Raw genomic sequence first — 25158 nt, 5'->3', positions numbered from 1 at the left:
TTGTAGCAATGTTTGAAAAGAAGAGATTGTTACAGGCAAGTGCTCTCAAACAGAAGCACAGAAAGTTGAGACCGTGATAGCATTTGCCTTCAGATTTCACCTGTGCAAGGGAAGCTGGCTAACTGAATTAGCAATGCAAATTTGTAATGCCATTTATATATCCAAGTGTAATAAAAATAAATTCTAATTTAAAGAAACACTCTAGGGCCCTGTTTAATTAGCATCCTCAGTCGCTGTTCTGCTGTGTACTTGCAGACCTCTTCATCTTTTGCATCAGACCTGAATTCCTCATGCCACCACATTAGTAGCGGCTGATAAGGGTGATGTTATTTTCTGTGCCCAGCAGCAGTGTTGGGTGCTCACCACATGTGGAAGGGGGTGCTAGCTCAAGATGCACCTGAGGAGGCTGTGGTTTGGTGGTTAGCGCTGTCCAAGCCACAATAACCTTCCTCAAACTGGGAGCTGCCATTTGTTTTTTAATAGATCCATCCTCTCCTGCAGCAACGCTGCTGTGTTTGGACAAAACCAACTCACTGAGAGTTATAGTTTCAATTTATTCTGAAGCAAACTCTTTGTGATAAGTTTGCCACCCAAGAGATTTGCTGTGCAAGAGGAAGGAGTGTTCTCTGACTGCAAGTGTCTTCCTGGGATCTCATTACCCACACGCTAGCTTAGGGATATTTTGAGCAGAGTTTGTATCCAGACTACCATGTTGAAGAGCCACCAGTGAACCAATTGCTCATAAGTTTGCCTTAAACAATGAGCTGAGGATAAATGGGTCTCATATCTTCCTTTGTGTCTCAACTATTTTTCTCTGTTCCAGGACTGGGCCTTGCTCTCAACCTCCAGCCATCAGTGATAATGATAGGGAAATACTTTCTGAAGAGAAGACCCATTGCAAACGGCCTTGCTATGGCAGGGAGCCCCGTGATGCTTTGCACCCTGGCTCCTCTCAACCAGTTCCTTTTTGACAGTTTTGGCTGGAGAGGCAGCTTTTTAATCCTTGGGGCAATTTTACTGAACTGCTGTGTGGCAGGAGCTCTCTTCAGACCCATTGGGCCAGGCACAACATCAGTCAAAACTCAGGTGACCGTGGAAGGGAAGGGTGCTCTGAAACGAGATGTCACTGAAGATGCCATGGAAATGAGTAGTCCCACAAACCTGCCCATGAAGAACAAAACGGAAGAGGAAGGAGACAGGGACTGTTGTGAAAAAATCAATCAGTACCTTGATTTTTCTCTCTTTAAGCACAGAGGGTTTTTAATTTACTTGATTGGAAACGTGCTCATGTTCCTGGGCTTTTTTGCCCCCATTATTTTTCTGGCACCCTATGCAAAGCACATTGGCATTGATGAATATTCAGCCGCTTTCCTCCTTTCAATCCTTGCTATCGTGGATATAGTTGCCCGCCCTACCACTGGCATCATTGCAAACAGCAAGTGGGTGAGGCCACGGATTCAATACTTTTTCAGCTTCTCCATCGCTTTCAATGGCATGTGCCACCTTCTGTGCCCCCTGGCTTCGAGCTACACAGGACTCGTCATCTATTCTGTCTTTTTTGGCTTGGCTTTTGGCATGGTTTGTGCCATGCTCTTTGAAACACTCATGGACCTCGTGGGAGCTCCCCGGTTCACAAGCGCTGTTGGCCTGGTCACCATTGCAGAGTGCTGTACAATACTGCTGGGGCCACCTATTGGAGGTGAGTGCATTTTCTTCCTCTGTTCCCACTGGGTTGTCACTTACATTTAGAGTCTTGCAAGCACGGTTTGTGAGAAGTGATTCTAAATGTGTTTTCTCTGCTTCCCACCCACCATTTTTCCACTAGTAATTGAACAGGGGTGGCAGGTCTTAGGTATCTCCTTCCTGTGTAGCCCTCCAGTTGAAGTCAACAGTTTGGAAGTGATCTTTTCGTTCCTGATCCCTTCAACTACTTGAACTGAACTTGCGGACTGGGACTTCTGCAACACCAGATGACTCCTCCTGGAGACTTCTTCTGTTGCAAAACTTCCACATTTAAGCACAGTAAAACACAACAGTTCTAACAGATCCTCTTGTTGAATCAAACCTCAGCCTTGCTATTTGTCTGTAAGGCTTTGAGTACTTCCTTTTATGGATTTTAGTTATTATATAATCACATTTAGTCATATCATCACAGCCTTAAATCTATCAGATTGATAAGGCTGTTCCAAAAATCATAACAAAAAAAGGTTTACTTTGGATGGGATGGTTTAAAGTATCAACAGGCAGAGACCCTCAAAGGTCCATGCTGACAATATTGAACCTCCAGAAGGGCTTACAGTCATCTGAAGGTAAGTGGGAACAGTGATCTTCTGTCGTTTTTACAGCCTCTGCTTCTTCCCCTCTACAGCATGCGCTCACTTCTTTTTCTACAAGGAGCACACCTTGTCTGGAAGACATAGGTTTTGAATTTGAATGATATTTGAATGTGGCATTTGGCCTAAGTAAAGTCCTTATCAGATCTGAGTTGGCTATGAAATAAATGACATTATAGGTGACATCATCTCAGTGTACAGATACTGTCATATCTGTATATGTCCTGCAATTTGCATATCACCTGTATGAAAGTTTGAATAACTAGTTTGGAAACTGGTCACCTTTAAGTATGCAAAAAAGTTGAATTAGTTTGTGTGTGCTCTCTGTATTCAGATGTGTGAAAGTTAAACCCTGCTAATTCTTTTGATATGACAGTGTCATAATATAGGTAAAGAATGAACAGAAAGAAGTCCCTTTAAATCTATTTCCTAGATTCAAAACTGAGACATGGCTGATACTCTGTATGACACATTTTGCAGAGCCATTTAATTCTTCATATTGCCATGTAGCTCATCCAGTGTGACAGAAGCAGCTGTATCCTCTTGCTATCTTACTGATTCATTTAATTAATGACAAACAAAAGAAAATACAATTTCAAAATGACTGTTTTCTGAATGATACAATTTTCTGTGTGGAAGATTAGGTTAATGACCAGAGACTGCTAATGAGGCTAAAACTGTTCTATGCCATAATCAGGATTATTAGTTTTGTAGGTTTTTTCCCCACCATTTTAATAAGCAGCAAATTTATTGGCTCTTTGGCATTTTAATAACCTACTGCAGGGTTCTGCTTTAATGAACTAAGTAAATTGTTCCCAGTGTGTTTTATGACTTTATCTTATTCTCAAAGGAAAAGAGGCAAGACGATCCTACTGTTGAATTTTCCAATACTCTGCTCATTAAAACTCTCATTGAAACTCATTTAGGAGACCTCTAGGTCATCCTGATTAGCAGAAAAGGGAAGATTGTTGCAATTAGCATTTGGTTGATGTTTCACCAGTAACATGAAAACCACATGAAAACCAGTGCATTGACAAGATATTCCAAGATACCTAGGAATGATTCAGGAAGAATCATGGCCAAAACCAGTTAAAACCGATTATTTTTGTGATCAAGAAACCTATTTGGTGGCCATAAAATCCTTTGTTAGTGTAATGAAGTGGCATAATTGGCCATCAGCGTTTCAACATTAGGGTTCAGTCAGGAAGTAACTAAAGGTCCCTCCTTTTTAAGGAGGAGAACATTTTCCAAGAAGTCAGACAGCTAATGGATGATGGGCTGGTTTCAAGGAGGGCTGATCTGTACTGTGAAGGCCAGGTTAGGAGTCGGTCTTACCTTAATTAGGATTTGGGATGTTAAGAATGGTTGGTGTTGCACCAGTAAATGGAATTAATGCTCAGGATCATAATCCCAGTAAGATTTTCATTACATTTTGACATAATGGAGAACAGTGACATTTCAATTAAGCCTTCTCCCTTCAATTACTCTACAACTCCATGGCAGAGGCATTAACCTTTGAGAAGAACCTGTCGCATTTGTCTTGGCATTGAAATTATCTGACATTGACAGCATCATCTTTGCATTCCCTGGAACTAATGTTTTCCAGTTCCACGCAGTGCCCTTTCATCTTTACATCATGAGTATAGATGCAGCAAGGGCAGCTGTGACCAAAAGATGAGTCCCCTCTAATGCTGGTGAATGAGCAGTGGTGGAATAAATTGGAGGGTCTTTGTCAGGAGTGTAAAATGAGACTGAGTGGCCAAGTGCTATCTCATGAAGGTCTTCCCAAAAGCTGATGCTTTTGCTGTCAGCCTGATGGCTATCAACTCAAATGAACATCCTTGTAGGTGATCACCAGAGTCAATGGAAAGACTGTCTCTGTGATGAGAGGATTAGTTTCTGCATGGGAAAAGTAGATGTGCTGAAAAGTCCAGACTTTGCAGTGTAGATTTCCTGTCACCTTCTACTTAACTGCACAAATTATTGGTAGTATTACTTATCCCAGTGTTGGCTACCCAAAGGATATATAGTGGAACACGTGAAGTATTTGAAGGATCAGAATATTTATGGAAGAGATCAGAAGTCTGGAGAATGTCTTATTTTATCCAAAAGCCACAAGGGTGTTCTTTAGGATCCTAAACCACAATATTCTTACCTTCATCTCTAAGCTCCTTTTTTTTTAATATGTATCTTTTACAGGAACGCTTATCGATACCTTTGGGGACTATAAATACATGTTCATTAAATGTGGAGTTGTGATGGTCCTGGCAGGAACCTTTCTGTTCATCATGAATTATTATAATTATCGCATGCTTGCCAAGGAGGAAAAGGAGAGAAAAGCAAAAGAAGAGGATCCTAAAACTGTAAGGACAGAAAATGAAGGCAGAAATAACTGGATCAAAGAAACCACACAGGATGGGCCTGAGCTGGAACCTTTGAGAGAGGAGCAAGAAGGACCAAAGAAGGAAGTGAATGGCATAATGGAGGTTTAAACCTGTTTTCATGGGCTGAATGGGATATTATTTCTGGGTTAAGTGGATGCCAGCTGTGAAATCACGCTAGGTTTTTAAAGTTTGCTCTATGTTCTGCCGTGTACTTCCTCTTCTTTGTTGTAGAAGACCAGAACAGAAACAAATTTGGTTTATTGTAAAGTGCTAGGACACAGTGCAGTATCTGTACTACACCTCTACGTAGTGCAAGGCCAGTGGCCATCAAAATCAATGCAGAGCTCTTCCAGCAGCCTAACAGGCTTTGCATTGAGTACTGTGGTGGCTGGATCTTCCCACCATGCAGTCAAAACTCTTTGACTGTCTTTGGCTGCAGTGTTGGAATCATCCCAGGGATATGGTGCTGCCTTCCACTGGCAGCTGCACTGTGCCTTGCACCTCTGGCTCATGGAAATGTAAACTAGACTTTACACTCATTTTAAATACAACATGAGAGAGCTGCGTGAGCAGAGCAAGGGCAGTACATATCTGTGCATTAGGTGGCAGCAAGGCAGCCTGTTCCTCTGGCCAGAGCATGCTAGGAAGGAACTAACGTGGCTCGTCATAGCTTGACCAGGGACTTTCTCGGGGACCTCTGCATTAGCAAAATGCCTTGATAAAGGTGATGTTATGCAGATGCCAGCATAACAAGGCCAGCATGCTGCAGGAGTCTTTCTTCCAGGGCTGAAATTATCTAGGACAGAAATTCAGTCTTAGAGGGCTTAAACTTTGAACTATATTTGATCAGTTCTTTAAAGTTTTCCTTAGGAGATTACAAAATCCTTATTATGTATCTGAGTGCCTTACTGTTTTTAGCATGCTTTTTCTTTACGACACCCTGGTGAGGCAGTAAGTGTTGTTACTATTAATTAATCATACAATGGAAAACTGAAGCACAGAGGAGCTATGGGCATCATTACATTGGTGAGTAATGCTGAGGCATGCCAGAGCTGAAATGGGATTCACTGCCCCAGATTAGGTACCTGAAAGCACAAGTATTGGGTGCCGAGCACAGGTACCCTCCTGATAGAAAATGGGGAAATACCATGGATAGTTGTACATTAAACCACAGCCCTATCTGCAATCCAGCCTGCTTACTTTGTGCTTCATATTACTTGGGATTAATGATTTTAAACACTGTTTTAGAGCTGTGACCTTGTGCCATACTTCTTTACCCTGGTTGTGTTGCATCCACCCTGGAGGGAATCCAAACACAGCTGCCTCCCCTCCTTGTTTGGGCCGGGTTAGACACCTCCCTATTGCTAGCACTGGAATACCTGGTGGCTTCATGCCGTCCTGGTGCATGAAATAGTTTCCCCAGGTTAGTGATGCAGAGCTGGAGCTGAAGCCACATGGAAAGCTCTTATTCAGTGGTGATAGTTTTGAGCTGGGAAGATCTGGATTCTAGCAGCAAGCAGTGATATGTTTTACGATAAGTAGCTGTTGCCCAAGAGCCATGGATGCTGAGCATGGCATCGCGTGGCTGAATCCTCAGTGTTTTGTGGATTTAGCTCCAAGTGACTGGATAAAAAGAAGAACTCTTCAGGCAGATCACCCAAATCTGATTTTTCTCTGCTGTAACAGTACTATGTGATCAGATAGTATTTTATCATGCCACTGTATGCAAAGAATGGATTGTAAAAATACTTTCATAAATACACTGTACTCTTAAAATTTGATCACTTCTATCTCTGTGTACAAAATCTTTTCTTTGAAATCTTTTGTTCACTGAGGAATAATGGTCTTTGCCTGCTGAATTCAGGAGGACTTAAATGTTATCCTTATCTTGTATTTTCTCTGAAAAAAAAAATCTGAACAATATACTTAGGCTTTTGTTGCTGTGTTTCCAATACTCTTCATTTCTGTCAAGTATATCTATGGTATTGCAGTAACAAAAAGCATGTCCTGAGCATTTTCCACTCTGCCTTTTGTGAGCTTTCTTCTACTTACTAAAAATATTTGTAGAAAATGAAATGAGTTTACATTTGCCCATTGGGATGTGTAGGGTAATGCTGCCTTTCTATTCAGTAAGGAATTTATCCTCATATGGTTTCTAGTCCTGGCTCCATGTACATGGTAATACAGCTCATGGTTTTAGCTTTTTATTCCAGGCCAATCACCAGTAGCTGTGTGCCACACAGTTTCTTTGCCATCCTCAATGGTTTGGGCCAGCCTGACCCACACCTGCAATTGCATGGGCCCATGAGTCTCAAAGCAGCTGAGAATGATGTGACAATGATTTGACAAGATTATTTTCATACCTTCCCACCAGATTGTATCAGTTAATTCTAGGCACAATGACCCAGATCCTCAGCTGTCCTTACTGAGAGAGCTGATGTAGGGCTCTTTGTCTAGCAGAAACCCAAAACAAGCTGTTTAGGTCATAAAACTTTGTTAATACAGATAATATTTTCAATAAAAAGGCTTTCTTTCCAGCTATCTATACAAATTCTCTGGCAAAGAGACACCATGCTACATTGGATAAGTGGCTCTTTACAGATTCGGAAGTCTTCTAACATTGAGCAGTGACTTCATTTAACCTACTCAGCCTCCTGTCACAGCACTATATACCATCTTTAAGATTACGACACTATTTCTATCACATAGGAATCCAGACTGTTTTAATACAATTGTGGTGATTATGACTGGCTGTCGATGGTGGCTGGCCTGCTTCCTGCCCCACCATAGGTTCACATCTCTGATCACATCCCACTAATCAATGCAGCAAAGCAATGCCAGATAATTCTGCACTTTTAGGCATGTGAGTAGCCTTAGAAATGCTTTGTTGAGTCAAATCCCATGAATTCTAAGCTTTGCAGGCTCAAGCTGTAATGCAGACTTGGGAACCTCTCAAAGTTCCTTAAGAACATCTTCAGTTATTAAAAAAGACTGCTGCAATATGAAATACCCATTAGAAGAAGCTCTTGTGAAGGAATAGAAGCTGCCTGTGCATCTAATTTTGTGATTTGTGTGCCAAATGGAACACAATATTCATATTTACATGCATGCTTAATTCTGGAAAGCACCTACGTAGGAAAGTCGAGAGGTGTGAGTTTTGTACCATAAACCTATGTACTATGCACATGGGACATATTTGGGATATCAGACATGAAAGGATGACCGCTAACACTTCCATTGGAGTGCAATTACTGGATGTCTTTTATGTTTCATTAACTTGTGACCTTATTAGAGGATATTACCCATTTTTTCCAGGGTTGCTTGAACTTCTACAAGAGCCTGATTGTAATGCTGAACCATCATTCCTAACAGCCACAAAAGAAGCCAACAGACCAGGCAGCAGCACAGCACTCCCCACAGCCATGTGCCAGTGAGGCATGAGCAGTGTTTGATGGGAAGGTGTGACAAGCACCATGGATTAGATTTAGATTTATCCCACATACTAATTTCTTATTAATAGTTTCCCTCACTTTCCCCCCTCCTTATATATTTAGCTTCCTAAATTTAAAGGCATGGAGGAGGATTTTAACTATTTCAACATATTCAAGTGGCAAAATTTGTATGTCTTCCTACCTCCCTTTTTAACAGAATGATAAAGCAGTAACCAGTCCACATAGTGGAGTGTCATGATGCTGGGACATTTTCTACCATCACCCATTGTGCAAGATGTTGCTTTGCCACACATGGCATTGCCTTGGCCTGGGAAAGGAGCAACACAGGCTGCTTGAGAGCAGGGCTGGTGAGCAAGGCTGGGAGACACAGCACTGCTGGGTCTCAAATCTGCAATCTGTGTGATGAACTCAAATATACAGCTGTGAAGAGTTGTAGATTTGAGCTCATCTCACACAGCTTCAGTGTTTCTTATTTTATACTGCCAGTTAAAACCTTCAGCAAAGAGGATGCCGGTAGAAGTCTGGAACCATGCGTGAACGGAGGTAACTTGGTAGTAACCATATTAAAACCAAGCAAAACAAGCAAAGAAGCCAAAAACTGAGGTACCAATCTCTATGTTTGAAATGTGCAATCATTCTAGATAGCACAAGAGAGTATTCAGAAGGACAGCTCCAGTTGCAGCTGATGCCACATTTATTTTGATGTGTTCAGAAAATGCCTAGTAGACAATTCAGGTGCATTCAGATTACATTGAGGAATGAATTTAAAAGACTTTGTACCCTCTGTGGAGACAGTGACATTGACTACAAACCAGTGCTATTTAGACTTATCAGAACCCTGCAAGGGTGTTGTGATGAGTGACATTCATAACTGTCAGCAAAGCTTCCCATAATGGCTGTGCAGCTCAGGAGCAAAGACTTGATTTGCTGTCTGCTTTGGCACTCACTGAAGTATTGCTGCTGCTGTTCATATTTGGAGAGAGGTTCAGGTAGATTCTGACACCAAGTAATTCACATACACAGGTAAAGGGGATGGCCCCAGAAGGGACATGACATCACGGTCAAGTCCCTTCTGGCACAGGTGATAATTCCCCTTGAAGAACATACAACCTATCATCCTGCAGAGCCAAGCACTTGCCGAGGAGTGACCCTGCTATGGTGTCTGTCCTGCAACTCAACCTGAATAGCTGAGCCTCCAAGAAGTACAACAGTAGAGGAGTCTAGAGGCTTAAACAAACACAATCTGACACAGCTTGAGATACGCAAACCCTTAGCTCATCAATCAAACAGTTAGGATATTTATGCAAAGGAAAGGACCTCCAAAAAGGCACAAATTTGGGCAATATTTAAAAATGATTTTTCCTTTTTTTTTTTTTTAGCATTTATGTTTATTTCTATGTTACTACTTTCTGAAACAAACTCTGCATCTCTTCAACTTGGGCATTACTGATGAATGCTTCCTCTAATGACTTCACTTTCTCTTCTCCTTTTACGCTACCTTTTTCAGACACATTAACATGGTACTGAACTTGGCTATCATCGCATGCTGTTTCTACGCTTTTTAAAAGCACATTTTCCCCTATTCCAACACTCCTGAAGTAGTAGGAAGTTATTTAAGAGTTGTAGATCATATTTTAGTCAGATACTCAAGACACAATTCTGCTGGACAGCTTAAGAAATCTGTTACAGCACAAGCCAGACAGGGAAAGTTTCAATGGAACCACACCATTCCTCTTTCAGCAGGGACTAGGTAATTCATGGAAAGTCTATAGCACATTTATGGAGTTTTTTGCCCTTCAAATATAACAGTCCCTCCCAGTGTTCAAGACAGACATTTACATCTTGATTTCTCTGAATTCACAGAGGATGCCCCAGTCAGCTATCTTTTGTAACTACAATGGACCTTCTCTTCAGAGACCACATGTCCAGCACTGCAGAAAGTGCTTCTCTGCAAAGGCTTATTAAAATCACACCAGAAGCTTTCATTTAGGTGAATTAGTGTTTCCCAGCCAAGGCAGATGAACTGATACAACTGAAATGAAATAGGGTCAAGTACTTCCTTCATATTGAAGGGCTTAGTGTTTCCTTCTTGGACAGATGGGATTCTTAAGTAGCTTTTAATCAGCATGTAATCATCCCTGGCCATTATTTATGCCACCTGATCACAAAACACAACTCCAGAGAGAGATCCTAAAAAAATCGAGGAGGATCCATGTATTATTAAGTGGTAAAACCACAGATTCCGCCTATCACCCATGAATACTATGTATAATATGCACTTGTTTAGCAAACTTGCCAAGTCTAATTCATTCTCCCAGCAGACTGTAGGGTTTCTTTGGCACTTCTTGAAGTCTAATGGAGACCACAGCAGGCCTGCTCCTGCAGAGGCAGCATCAGGAAGGAAATCTCTGATGTGCTTCTGAGATAGCCCCTACCTTGTGTGCACATGCATCCACCCATGTCCCAGCCTCTCTACATCAGATGGAGGGAAAATCCACAAGCTAAAGCCTTGCCCACAGGGGCTGCATTCCCTGGTGTTGTCAGGATTGATGTCTTAAAAGCACAAGTCATTCAAGTCTGGTGGCAAGAGGGAGCCTCAGACCATCTCTGATGATGCCTGATGGGTCCTAGCCATGTGCCAGTCACAATGTGAAGCTAGAAGGGAGCTCCTTTCAGTGCTGACTCCCAACCCCAGATGTCTGGGCTCTCCTTTCCATCCTTCCAGTCAGAACAACCCGCATAATGGCTTGTTCACAGTCCATGACCTGGGAACTGATGTATGATGGTTCATATTTCTTTTTTCTTTGGGCTTTTACCCAGTAGGTGTTTGTCCTCTCTCCTGCCTGTTACAGATATCCTTCAAAACACAGTATTGTGCAGTACATCCCAGTATGAAACATGAGGGACAGCAATATCATGATTTCAGCTTTCAGCCAGAGAAGATAGCAATTATGCACTACATAAATAGGAGTGCAGTGAAGCAGCTTTGTGATTACACTGTAACCTAAGCCGTAGCTAATTTACTTGTAGTCTGAAGTGCACTGAAGTTAGCAACAAGGTCTGGAACAGGATGAAACACCTTCACCAATACATATACCAATATACTTACCTTCACACTCTGTATTATTTTTCACTCATATCTATCATGAGCCTAGATATTTTCTAGGGATTAATGATAGGCAGTGAAAAGTTGATAGCCTGAAGTTCAGCAGAGAGCCATTAAACTGGCCTGGTCATTAATCCCTTGAAAATACCCTGCACCAAGGTTGCTATAAGGTGAATATGGGAAATAACCTTCCCCTCATGTCGACTTTTGTCCTGGCTGTTATATCTTTGATGGTATATAGAAACAATACCCTAAAAGCAAGTGCCTCCTTCTCCCTTGTATTTGGATGTGCTGGATGTTAAGAGGATGAATCCTTCCTAAGTTCACCTCTGTACACCTCTTACGGCTGCCAGTAGAAGACCCTGAATAAACAGCTTGTATTCCAGTAGGTCTGGCTTAGCCACAGCCGCATGGCAGTGTGTGGAGGTTAATTTTAGACCAAACCTCCATTTTCTGAGATGTGTAATTCCAGCTTCTCTGAGCTGAGAAACAACACTGGCAGCCAAGTAAAAATATCCATTACCAGGGGAATATATAAAAACACCGTTCCATCAGTCATCCTGCTCACACAACTCCCTCCCAGAACCGAGGGTGGTAATGAAAGTAATTTAACATACATCTATAATTAATTTACTACATTCCTCCTGCCAGTGGCAATCATCTTACCCAGGAAAGTTCATGAAATTGATCTTAATGCATAAAAATAGAGATGGAAAAGCGTTAAAGGCAGCTCGATGTGGTTTACTTCTAAGCATGTAAGCAGTTAAGCACTGTTTGGAGAAATGTTTTGGGGCTGATTTAAGCAGGAACCATTACCTATGAGAAATGACAGTAAGCACACAAGCTGAGCAGGGCTTTCCCCTCAACACACACAGCTTGTGAGTGCTGATGAGAGCAGCAGCCCTTTGCTCCTGGAGGTGCTCTTATTTTGCATAATGCAGACAGAAACCTGAGTGTAGGTTCAAAGAGCCTTTGCAAAGAGGACAAAGCTGCTGGAGAGCCAAAGGTAGCACCAGGGACACGAGCTGCACCAGTTCATGACTGTTACTCCAGTGCCACTTTAAGCCCTGAGCCCACATCCCCAGCATCTATTCAGAAGGATGAATCTGGCCAATGTGCCAGTCATTCAGATGTGCAGATGTGTCTGGGCACTCTGTGCACCACATACACACTCATCTACACACACACTGCAGACGTGTGACAGAGAGTCCTATATATACGTGTTCAGGCTGTTTCTAGGACTTCCTAGTGCCTCAAAAGCATCCTTGGATTGCTCAGGTATCCCTGGTTCCTTGTCTATTTGCTATTACCGTTTCACCAGCTGTGGTTTTTCTGCACATCCATGAGCCACACACTCAGCTGAGATGGTGGCTCCTACCTTCCCAGTGTCTCTAGGCTTCTAGAGCTGCAAGAGCAGGGCTTAGGACCATCAGGCTGATAGGAACTCATACACTTATCTCTGATCATGATCTGCAGCTTCCCAGAGAATCTACTTTAAAATGAAGATCATTAACTTTATGACTTTAATACAGCCTGGAAAACCTAGAAAAGCAGAAGCACATAGCAAGGAACACTTCAATACTTTTGTAGCAGCTATATAAATATGTATATAAATAAATAAGAAGGCTTTTACATGTATCTTCCATCACTGTGACCTCCATATGAGGGAGTATAGTAGCCTTACATGGATGGGGTTCAGAGAAGGAAGAGCCAGTACTCCTGTTGGTGCCCTTTCGAGGTGGGGCACAGCCTGTCCTGACTGCACTGCACATGAAACATCACTCCTGCTGTGGAAAAGCCCTAAACATGGAAGTAGGGCAATTCTTTCATTTCCCTATGCCTGCCCATGCAGGTGAGCCCACTGAATGGACACTTGACCTTTGTAGTTGAGGCTGCTTGTTGCAAGCATGGCTGATTCCTCAGCAAGGCTCAGCAAGAGGCATTTTCTACAGGCTTCTTCCTTAGTTCAGAGCTGTTGACTGGCTTCTCCTTAACACCAGAAAGAGCAGGATGTGTCAGGCCTGTGCTGCCAGAGAGAGAAGCATGAATCAGCCTAAGGATCCATACAGACAACAGCAGGTTGCTGCAGGACTTTCATTGCCCGTTGGCTGTCACGCAGCTCCTCATCACAGGGCATCAAACACCTTCAGTGCTGGCTGCTGGAGCCATGAGAGGGACAGCCAGCAGCAAAATGTATAAAACAGCTCCGAAGCCAGCAGAAACTATTCAGGGATGCTTTGAACTGCTGGGGCATGAGCCCCGAATACCTGCTTTTCACAGTGTCCCCATGGCAGGAGCCTGGGAAAGTGTCTGCCCCACCAGAGCCCTAACTGCTGACCAAACAGCTATAGAAAAGGTGCCCAAAATTGGGGAGCTTCCTCTGTATGGGTTTGTGTTCCCAGTTCATGCTGGCATGAGCATGATCACTCTCTGTGCCCTCCTGGAAGAGCCTCCAGAAGCCCTTGTCCAATCCAGTCCTAACCAACTCATAGCATGAACTACTACATTGTGCAAGACCTTTCCCCCTTTAACACTGAAGTGATACCAGAACCAAAAAAAGCCTTGTAGTAAATCTGCCCTCATGAAGGCAATTTCAGGACACAGGCACCCCATGGAAAGGGTCAGGGATGGATGGGACTTGCCACCCTTCTCTTGAGGAGCAAGGGCTCTTTCTTCTCATAAGCACTTGTCATGAGTGAGACAATTGCAGGGAACAGCCCAGCTTTTGCCAAAAAGGAAGAGGCAGGAAAAACAAGATCCCCTGGACTGAAGGCACAATCTGAGTCACAGAGCTCTATCTCCAGCCAAAATAAGGACACTGACTATGGCAACACAGGGGTCAGTGATGGGCACAGGGCAAACAGCTATCCCTGGCCAAGAGCTCCACTACCAAGTGAGAGATGCCCTGAGACATGTTAATTACTGAGATTTGCATATGTGAGGAGTATCAGAAGGCGATCTTAGCAGTGCGGGTGGTGGGAAGAGAATTAGACCAGTGTTGGACACTTAAAGACAAAACCAAACCCACCCTTCCTATAAATTCCCATACATTTCAGGTTGGCTCCTTCCCACTACATTACAGTTATGTGATGATGAGGCATTTCTGTCTTTCCCTGAAGTGGCTGTGGGTTTGGTGATAACATTACTAGCTGTTGTTGTGAGACACCCAGCTAGAGAATAGATCACGGTGTGTTAGCTGCTGTATGGGCAGAATGAAACCTGCTTGGGAGGAAAAGGATGTGACAGGAAAAGCACCCTTAAATGAGCTATGTTAGATCAGTTTGAAGTGTTCTTAGTCATACCTTCTTCAATTAAAGAAAATTAATACTTTATCTAGAAAATAGAAATGACCTGCTTCAAAGCACAGCAATGGATGAAATTAAGTTTGTAGGTTTTTCTCTCTCTAGACTTAAGGAATTCTCATCAGCAAACATTATTGAGCAACAACTGCTAATGGAACAGACAGAAATATACAGCAGTGCTATGTGTTTTATCAGCTAATAAAAGAAAACCCTCAGATTAGGGAAGTGTGAGCATATATAATGACATAAGTGATGCTCTGTGTGGTTTCTGTTTCAGTTACTTGTCAGCATTATGTGGAACACAAATACATACAGTGACTGAATAGTGTCGTCACCATTTGTCTTGCAGCTTGATAACAAATTAGTGGGTTTAAGTGGTACAGCACAACCCTGAGGGACATGGCTTGCCTGACAAATCCAATTCTGTATACTCCTTCAAACTACATAGTGCTCATCAATTCTGTCTGTTTTGAAATGCGTTTTGGATTCCTCCTTTACTCCTGGTTCCTACGAGTGGTGCCTAAACAGCATCTGATTTTCCCAATTCCCCTTTCAGAGACTGACTGAGAAACCAGAAAACGTGAACCAGGCACTAATGGCCTGGTGCACAGCTGAGCAAGAGCTGCTTGGCTGATGGCATGAGTTAGTGAGGAGTTGCATTTTCCTATTGGAAATGGAGAGGAACCACACTTTCTCTGTCAAAGAAATAGTCTTTTTTCTTCTTCTTCAATGGCACTGCGAATATTGTGCATGGAAGGCCACCCCTTTGTCTTCTTTTTGTTATAACTAGGAAGAAAACTATTTCAAACAAATGAAAAATACTTCATGTTTGGCTTTCACATCTCCTTTTCCCACCTGTCCATCACTCATAGGAGGAACAAAACGGAGGAAGTAAAAAGAAACCAGGTATTCAACAGAGAATAAAAAAGAAACAATTGCTATGAACCAGAATATAAAAACCAGAAAGATCCAAGATCAATGTTTTCCTTTTCTATCTAAACAGCGTTAAGAAGCACAGTACCGCAGGCAGAGCTCTGCTGCAGGAGAAGCATGGTAGTGCTGCTGCCAAAACAGCTTTTTAGCGAGAGAAAACACGTTCTGCTCTGTTCTTGAAGGTGAAAAAATACACATCTGGGCCAGTTTCCACCCAGAAGATGGGTGCTGGCAGTGAAACCCCAAAGACAGCCCTCGCTTTGGAACCGCAGAGCATGGGAGCTCGCAAGCAGCAGCTTCACGCAGCCGCTAGAGATCAGCCTTGCCCTGCTCTTGGAGCTGCACAAATCCCCTCCGGCTGCCTCGGTTCCCCGGCTTTTCACATCCGACTTTTTCTCTCCTGAACGTTCATGTTCTTTGCAGTGCATTTTCAGAGTCCCCTGCGCTTTTCCCCCATCGCTTTGCACTTGGGTGTCATTCATTGCTGTTAATTGCAGGGGAATTCTGTGCGTTCCTCTGCAGCAGAAATGCAGAGCTCCCTCTCTTCCCCCAGGCTGTTTGCTTTGGTTTAGCTGGTTTTTATGTATTGTACACTGTTATAACATTTTGGAATGTCTCGCCCTCCCAGCTCCTGTCTGCTGCCAGATGACTGTGTTAGCGCTATGCCTGACATTTTCCTTTCTTAGATATATGCAAACCTGGGGCCAGGGACAGCAAAAAAAGGAAGAGGATGTTTTGCTCTTCTACGAGAGTACTCCCATCCCAGCCTGCTGTCTGCTCTCTGAAATCGGAGGCAGTGGGCAGTGACAAAGCCAACACAACCCTGTGTGGTCCGAACAGGGCTGATGGGCATCCATCCTCCATCCCACCCTGTGCCCACACCACTTCACTCACACACTTGGGATACTGGGGGCAGCGATATCGCGCTGGCAAAGCAGTGCGCAAAGCTTCCTCTGGAGCTGAACTCTTCTACCTCCTGCTTAGAGGCTCCTATTCAAGCTCAATACTCCAATTAAGCTCACAGTTTCCCTGTTTCAAATATTTCAGCCCTTCTCTGGTCAACTCTCATTTTGTGCCTCAGAAATATATTGAATATGATGTGCTGACCTAACCAGCCGTGACAAATTGTGGCGTAGATGTGGGAAGCACGCAGAATACAAAGGGATGTAAAATGTCAGGAATTGAGCTTCAACTTCATTGGTGTTGTAGGACCTCAGTTATCATTTTGGCTCAGACAGAACTGTGTTCACCCTCAGGTTTGTCCCAGTGCTTTACCAGTGCTGGGACCATCTTCCTAAACAAAGAGCACAAGAGTTAATGTGCATGTCTGCATGTGCATGTATTTATGTTCATCTCTCATGACATGCCTATGGTTTGGATGCATGCCTTACTATTAGAAATAGTTAATCTGGAATAAATGCTTTTAGTTAACTACAGTTTCTTCAGCAAAAACATGCGGCAGTTCTCATTTTGCCTTACCTTAAACCTACCCATGGGCTGGCTTAAGCTGATGAGTCTACTCTCCTTACTTGCCAGCTACAACGAACAAACTGAAAATGAAAGCTAACATGACCAATGTGACTGTGTGGTACACTGAGGGCTGATGTGGGCTTAGCCTTCTGCTCTGAGGTAGCCAGACGTGGCAGCCCGCAAGGAACGTGCCCACCTGAGGTCACTGCTGCTCTGGAAGCCATGCTGTGCAGCTACCCGAATGGTGGATTTGAAAGCCACTATTCAGGTGCTGGGAGCTTTCCTCCTCCTGCTCATCTCAGGGGAACAAATTCAGAAGGCACAGGAAGATGGCCAAAATTAGTGTACAAATTCTGCAGAGATTCTGATTGTGACACCTGTATCTACCTCAGTCTTGAAAGCTTAACATGTTGATACCCACACCTTAGACTTGTGATGAGCAGGCTCCTTGAAAAGCCAGAAGTGACAGCACATGTCTGCAGGTTGATGGAAACTAGACAAAAAGAAGAGCCGGCCATTCTGCAGGAGGCACTAACCTGAAGTGATCCCTGCAAACTGGGGCAGGAGCTCCAGAGTCAGAGACAGAGTGGGAGGAGAGCTGAGAGGAGGGAAGAGTACAAGAACTGTTAGTCCAAAATAACCTTCACGGATGCCCAGAGTGCTTTTTTTCTGCTCTCACACATGCTATGTGGGCACTTGTTATTCTTATGCATTCATTTAGTGTCACCAAGGCCTTTATGACTGCAGGGGACAAGAATGGGCCTGACATTATAGTATCTATTCCTGCAAGTGCACGGTACAGAGGATTTTACAAGAAGCATGGCAATATCTGATACCCTAATCTCTCTCAAAGAGAGAAAATAACCAGAAAACACTGGAGTGAGTCCCAAAAGAGATGTCACTGCATTTAATGTGTATTTATGCAACTGTTTAGAAGCAAACGAGAAGCAGTGATTATGTATAGAATAAAATGGAACAACAAATTGAGATTGTTTTAGCTTCCGCTCTATCTGATTAGCCAGGAAGAACAACAGACTGACATACTCTGAACAAACAAGAATACGCTAAGCCTGAATGCTCTGGTCCTTGGGGGATTCATTTTTATTTACTGCCTGAAACAAAGAGGGAGAACAAAAGAGATTTGTTTCAGATCAGCTGGGAGGCTTGGCAGCCCAGGCTGAAACGATCCTTCTGTGCACCTATGTGCTGCTGCAGTTAACGGGACTTTTCATGCTGCTTCTCTGCTCCTTGGCTGAGAAGAAGTCCTCAGTTAACTGTAGCACCAACAATGGCAGTTTGCAAGTCAGCCCTGGCAATTGGTGGGAATTGTGGCATGGGAAAGTGCTGCAGCACAAGGTATTCTTCTCCTAAATATTTAACAGCAGAATATTAGGTTGAATAGCGGGACCAGATGCCTCACGGTCCTCTGGCTCAGATGTCTGCTCAGTGTAGTGAGACATGAGCCAGATGCTGAAAGAATGAAAACCCATTACAGATATAGCCAGAGAGAATGGAAACCGGTGATTTACGAGGACAGGCAGCGATCTTTCCAAACCCCATTCGCAGCTATGAGGAGCACTGAATCCCCGAGATGCTTGGCATGATCACAGCACAAGATTTAACTGGGGAGACTTCCAGGAGCCAGGTTTTAAAGAAGGAAGCAAACTGCAATTGTGCATGAGTAGGTAGTTGCTAGATCGATAACATAACATCTCAGAAAGACCAAAGTCACCAGTCATAGCTTTGCTCTCTTGACCCCTGATAGGCCCTCAAAAGGAATGTGCTTGTATTGAGCAGGAGCCACTGGATTAGCTCTTTGAAGTTGCATGGTTTCATTCATCTACCTTTAGCACATAGCATGGGACCAGCAATTGCTAATGAGCATCGTTGCTCGGTGCACCAGGTGATTATATATTACCAAGGCTCAGGTACTACATTGTAAGGGTAACATGCCTCAGATAAGTGAGAGAGTGACTGGAATAACTAGTTTAGTGGTAAAGGTGAATGTTAAGTAGCTTTTTAATACAGCAAATCAAATCCTACACTAACAAAGACCTCATGACCTAGGTAATAAGTAACACGACTGGAGCAGGCAATAAGACTGCACGGAACCAGTATTTTTGTGTACATGCAGCCATTAAACTAACTTTTAACACAACTGGGGAGATCAAGCCAAATCTTTTTTCCCTCCTATTCTTTCACAGGGCCATGCTGGTGTGGGCACCCCTCAGGGTGCAATACACTACAGCAGCAAGATGTTCTATTAATTCATCACTGCTGGCCATCTGAACCCTGCTCTGTGAGGATAGAAAACCTGAGTACATCCCAAAAGCTGCAAAACCACTGGAATATGGCTAAATAAATGGTACATTTTATTCTCTCTCATCAAAATAGGACACCAGGTTCTTTCCTCTGTTATCCTATCCTGTCTCCTTAAATGTTTTAATAATATTCTTTCAGTCTCTCAATTACATTTTATGTGGAATGAGAAACTGAGGTTTCCTCACAAAACATGTTGTGCTAAAATACCATTACAGGTATACGTAAGAAATGGTTGACTAAACACACTGATGAAGAATAGGAAGAACTGTTCCTACTTAGAGACAATGGTATGATTTTCAACTTGCAAAGAGATCCTGTTAAGCATAAGGAAAGGTCAGCAGCATAATACTTTGTTCCTTTCCCCAAAAAGGGATGATTCATCAGAAGAGAAAAAAATGGTTTCTGCAAACATACTTTAGCAAATTTCTAAATAAAGAAGGGCAATAATTTTACAAAGCCTGGCATGGAAAAGGTCATTTGTGGAGAGGACAGCCAGTAATGCAAAACCCAAGTGAAACAGAGACAACTTAATAGAATATGTCAGAAAGGACTGTTCAGCTGTGATAATAACAAGGCCTCTGCATTTTATTATGGTTTAGCCTATTTTCCCAGTCAAGTGAGGCTCACACAATCATATTCCGTGTACCTCTGTGTGTCTATGTTCTCCCCAAGTAATTCTTGAATCCATGGGCCTGTCTGCACCACATTTGAAAGGGAAAAGTAGTTTCAAAGGCAAGTGAGATCCTCTGGCTGTCATGAAAACAGGCACTGCTATCCCCACTGATGGAAAGGCTGCAACCATCCTCATCCGCTCATCCTACCTCAGCCATGGAAGAGTCCCCATGGGGAAAGATGTTATCAGCATCCCAAACCCAGGAAGTTGTTCAGTGGAGTCTGCCCCTTCCTGGCTACCAGAAAATCAAACTACAGAGTACAAAACTAAGAAACCAGCTTTTGTTCGTCCCACTACTGAGGGAACTACTCACTCCCTCTGTAGTTTTATGCTGTGAAGTACAGATATCCCTAACATAGTTCTCTTTGTCCCAGCCTCAGTGATATCTCACATTGTTCTCCCAGATTTGGAAGGATGAAGCCAACCATCCTATTAAAGCATCACAGTACTTCTATTCTATTCTCTGCAGGTCAGGGGAGAGAGCTGGGAACATTATTTGAATGGGTAAGGAGAAGGCTGATCGAATTGAGAAGCAGCATTAGTAATCCTGATCTGAGGAAATGCCTGTGTTTATCAGGGCATTATACCCTTCATTTATCTGTCATCTCTCCCCTTCTTCAGCTGAAGGTTTTACATTGACCAGATTTGGCAGGCTTCATTTTGTGTATTTACTTTTTCCTTGTCATCCTTGCAAACAAATGCACATCCCACACACTGACTAGTTTATCTATATAGCGCATACAGAGTATCATCTCTTATGAATGCACTAAAAAGGTCAGAGTACTCAGCTTGCATTGCAAATCAGCACCAGTTACGTTCTCTGACAGCACCAGATGTCAGCTCCAAAATGAACCGCATCTGTTCAGCTGTACACAGGAGCAATGCATGCAAAGATGAGACCAGACTCTTGAATGGCCCCTCAGAGCCAGGGCTGTGGACTTGCATTGCAAATGCAACGAGTCCATCTGCAAAGAAAGGTTTGGCCTTCTCTCCTAGGACTTGTTGCTCTTCTTAAGCTGAGCAGAGAATGAGAACTGCAAGTAAAATACAGCCTTGGGGCTGGCCTGCGCGTGGCAATTCCCTTTCCTGACTCTGAGCAGCTCAGGTCTGCTCTTATTTTTCCATCAGCTATTTCCTACTCCAAGTGCTGCTCTCCAGCATTCCACATTACATCCACAGCAACTCCTTGCTCTGTGCAGATGACTTCTTTGCTGGGCTTTTGGGACAAAGGGGACTTATCCAGCCAACCTTTCCAACCTATTGCAGAGGTGCCTCATGTCACAGCAGTGGGAGTCAAGTTCAGAGACATGGTGCATCAGCCTTTCCAGTTTGGCTGCTCATCCCCACAGTCCTGCTCCTTCAGAAAGGAGATGATGTTTCCTAACAGGATACTGGAAACACATTGTGAAGACCAGTCCTAACTCGTTCGCCACTGATAAGAAATCCAGATGACCTTGGTACATGGTGTATCTGGAGCCAGCTGGAGGAAGGGACACTTGGGCTACTCTGCTACCCATGTGTGTGAGTTTGGGCTGGTTTTTGCAGTGTGAAGAAGCTTGTTTACACATTGTTTTGTGGTTGTTTCAATCAAGATCTGACCTGACTATGACTGCATCAATGGGAGCATGGGCAGGGTTATAGCTGGAGCTCTGTGCTTTGCCAAGCAGGTCCTCCAATTAAATTTTTTTCTAGTATATTTGCAAGCCAAATAATTAGCACCCTTGAGATTTCCATGGCCTTCTACAGATTCCCAACTTCTACATTTACAGCAAATTGCTAGAAAACTGAATAAATGCAGTAGTACATAAAGGAAACATTATCTGCTCTCATAGGATCATAGAATGGTTTGGGCTGGAAGGCACCTTGAAGACCATTCGCTTCCAACCCCCTGCCATGGACAGGGACACCTTCCACTAGACCAGATTGCTCAAAGCCCCATCCAACCTGGCTTTAATGTTACTTGTTTGTAAGTATTAAAACACTTGATGAATTTTAATAGCTGTGACACTTCCCGCCGCTCTTTAAAGAGGTATAGTGCTATAGATTCAAAGTGGGTTCCTTCACCTATCAAACCCTCAAGAAGCATCTTCCAGCATGCCAGTTTTCACTGATGGAAGAGCTGGTTTGGTTGCAACAGCCAGGGCAAGGCTTCCCTGCTTCAGATCATCCAGCCTGGAAGGGCTCCTCAGAGTCATACCTGTTGAGTTAATCATGCACCTCATGAGGCTTGATAAAATATATACTCACTGAATATGATGAGATAATTTGGCTTATTTTGTCTGAATTTATCTAAGGTAAGGGCACAGAAGGTTTCTCCTTTCCTCCCTTGCACATTGTGTCTGACATGATAAATCTTTTAACAGTAATGAGAACAAGTTCATACAGGACTACATTTTCTCTTCTCTTAATGAGCTTTGTCATGGAAATGGATTGATTTTATGTCACTTTCTTGTCTCTTTATACTTTTTATGGGTGGAATGAGGAAGCAAAATTTTCTCTCTCCTAAATTCAATAGGAATTTGCCTTAGCCTACATAACTTCATGTTTATTTTGGCCACTCATTTCATTGCTCCCATGTTTACAGCCTGGGAAAGAGGGGAAATAGCCAATCAATCAAAATCTGGAATCCTGAAAAGGTCACAGCCATCCGCATGATAACACCATCCCCTGCAGCATTAGGCATTTCCCAGCTGCTGCATCGCTCCAGATGTGCCTCTCTCTGTTTTTCCTGTCATTTCCTCAAGCCCTGGAGGAGCTGGGGGGGAAGGCAGATCTTAGCTAAAGGAAGCCCAAGCCCAAAGGGCAGGAGTGAGAGCTTTCTGCCTCCCCTCCAACCAGAGCAGATGTCCTGTCTGGCACATGGCGAGCAGTGTGCGGTGCTGTGAGGAGCCACCGCGCTCATGTATGGCAAAGCTCCCGTCACACTCCTGTTATCCCGTCTCTGATATTGTCAGCCCCTCAGAGGGGAAATGTATTAACTATTTACTGGTTTCTTCCAACTGCTTTTCCTTGCAGCCCCAAAGCTTGAGGCTTTGTGGATCGATTCAGAATAATTTCCCCTGGAATGCTGCATGGCTTTGTCCATCCCCTCCAAATTTCTTGCCTATGACTTCGTATTAATCTTCCTTCTCTCCAGTTCAGCAGCTGCCTCTGTGACAGAGAAGCAATTTTCTCCCCTGTACACACAAATAAACGAGGGGTTGAACTTTAGGTATTACTCCTTGTAGGACTAAACCAGACACCTGTATATTTATCAGTGCTCATCTCATTGCATAGACTAATTGAAACTTGAAAACCCTTGTTTAAAAATGGGAGCATGGAAATGAAAAGGGATTTTCCACTTCACTTGTGCAGCTGACTATACGCACAACCAGTTGTAATGGCTACAAGTAGGACTGTTATCTTCTTTATCTTCTGCTGCCCACAAAGCAGGGCAAAATGTATGGATGGTAGATGTAAATCATGACAGCCTCAGTGTCTACTAAGGAGTTGGACTAATCCCTACCAGGTAAGGATCTGGCCTCTGGAAGTCAAAGTGGATCAATAATTTGGGCTCATAATGAATTGGCACAGAGTCAGAGGATAGCTCAACTCTCTGAAGATTGTAAACCTTTGCAGTAAACCTGTGTACTCCATATTATGAGACAAACCCATTGCTGAATGGCATTTAGGATAATAATTCTCTTAAATGGGAAGACTGTATGGAAGAAAAATTAAGCAAGGGAGTTGTAGTTTTGCATTTTATGTGATAAAAACAACTGGGGAAAGAAAGAAACGTGGCCACTATTTTACAAATTGAGTTGTGGAAGCCAAGCTCCAGCTTTGCTCCCATTAAGGACTAACATCTGGAGATAAGAGTTTAAAATCCAATACTGCCTTGAAAATGAGGCACAGACACAGCTTCAGGTCATTGTATTGGCTGTGTATTCACAGTTCACCAATTTTATACCCCTTGTTTCCCACTAAATTATTCATCTGACCATCCTCTATGTTTCCTTTACATCATGCTACAGCTGGAAGAGAAGGAAGACATCCTGCATGGACCATGGCTCCTTTTGTCCCTGCTTTCACCCTCCAGGTGTGGCACGCTTCCTACCTCCATTGCTTTTCTATACCATCACTGCTGCAGGCTTGAGGTCGTACCTGCCACATAAAAGTGGAAGTAAGTGGGCAGGTTTGTACACAAATAGCCACACAAGGCAAAGAATGCATCATGGATTGTGATCAACCCAGGAAATCAAGCACTCTTTCTCACTTTAGCTCCTCTCCAGCCTGCATCTCTCCAAATAAGTATTACACTCCAACAGAAAACAACATCCCACTGTACTATGTCGAAACTCCTCCACTTGAATGCAGCACCTTCATTAACCCACCAGGCAGCTGTTTCTGCTGTCTTGCAGTTATATCCAAGAAGTGCTTCCAAGCATCCATCAGAAAGAAATTCACAATATTCCCCTGTGCCCTGCCAGGTTACACAGTTCCTGTAGGCCCTACAAAACTGCTTTGTTAAACAGCCCTATCAAATACCACAGAAAGGGAAGGAAAGCTGAGGCATGTTAGGTTGTGGAATGAGAATCAGCCTCTCCCTTGGCTTTCAAGAATAACTGTCCTCTGCAGCACCTCAAAACCATCACACTAATAAGTGAGAGAAAAGACCTACTGTACTGAGTTTGCATGGCAAAGTTTTGGTAGTGGGGATGGTGTAGAGGTGGCTCCTGAAAGAAGCTGCTAAGAAGTTTCCTCCGCTACCGACAGAGCCAATGCCAGGCTTTTGGGATAACACATTTAAGAAGGGGGGAAATGTTACTGAGCAGGAGCAACTGTCCTTATGTTGACCCACGAGTCTTTCATTGTATTTCCTCTCCCCTGTCCATTTGAGGAGGGAAGTGATTGACAGACTTTGGTGGGCACCTGGTGTACAGCCAGGGTCAGCCCAGCACAACCACTCACTGCTGAGAAGGTTTCATTTTCTTTTCCACCTTAAAGAGAGACTTATGGAAATATGAAGGGGGTGAGGGTGGATAAATTAGTACGTCAAATACTGATTAAAATCACTGGAAGAATTTAAACCTCATTATACCCGTGATATATCTGTTATCTGCCATAGTCAGAGTTTGAGTAGCTGCTGTGCTTGTCACTAGGGTTAGTGCAGCTGCCATATTTGGAGTTGGAGTAGCTGTGTT

The 25158-nt window shown here is 43.4% G+C and overlaps 1 protein-coding gene across 5 annotated transcripts in view; it reads left to right on the top strand.

Moving 5' to 3' along the window:
- LOC133270533 (monocarboxylate transporter 2-like) overlaps positions 1–6496 on the top strand; it is a 41952-nt gene extending 35456 nt beyond the window's left edge. For all 5 annotated transcript variants that reach the window (XM_061455814.1, XM_061455813.1, XM_061455812.1 and 2 more), the window contains 2 exons: positions 824–1699; positions 4533–6496. In XM_061455814.1, coding sequence (XP_061311798.1) covers positions 824–1699; positions 4533–4825 — 1169 coding nt within the window. In that variant the 3' untranslated portion in view covers positions 4826–6496. The remainder of the gene's footprint in view (positions 1–823; positions 1700–4532) is intronic.
- The last annotated feature ends 18662 nt before the right edge of the window (positions 6497–25158 follow it).

The sequence above is a fragment of the Pezoporus flaviventris genome, unplaced genomic scaffold, assembly GCF_033815535.1.
Source record: "Pezoporus flaviventris isolate CSIRO_AGI_PZ_B2104156 unplaced genomic scaffold, CSIRO_AGI_Pfla_v1 ptg000021l, whole genome shotgun sequence".
NCBI lineage: Eukaryota > Metazoa > Chordata > Aves > Psittaciformes > Psittacidae > Pezoporus > Pezoporus flaviventris.
This window is presented reverse-complemented; position numbering and strand designations above follow the sequence as displayed.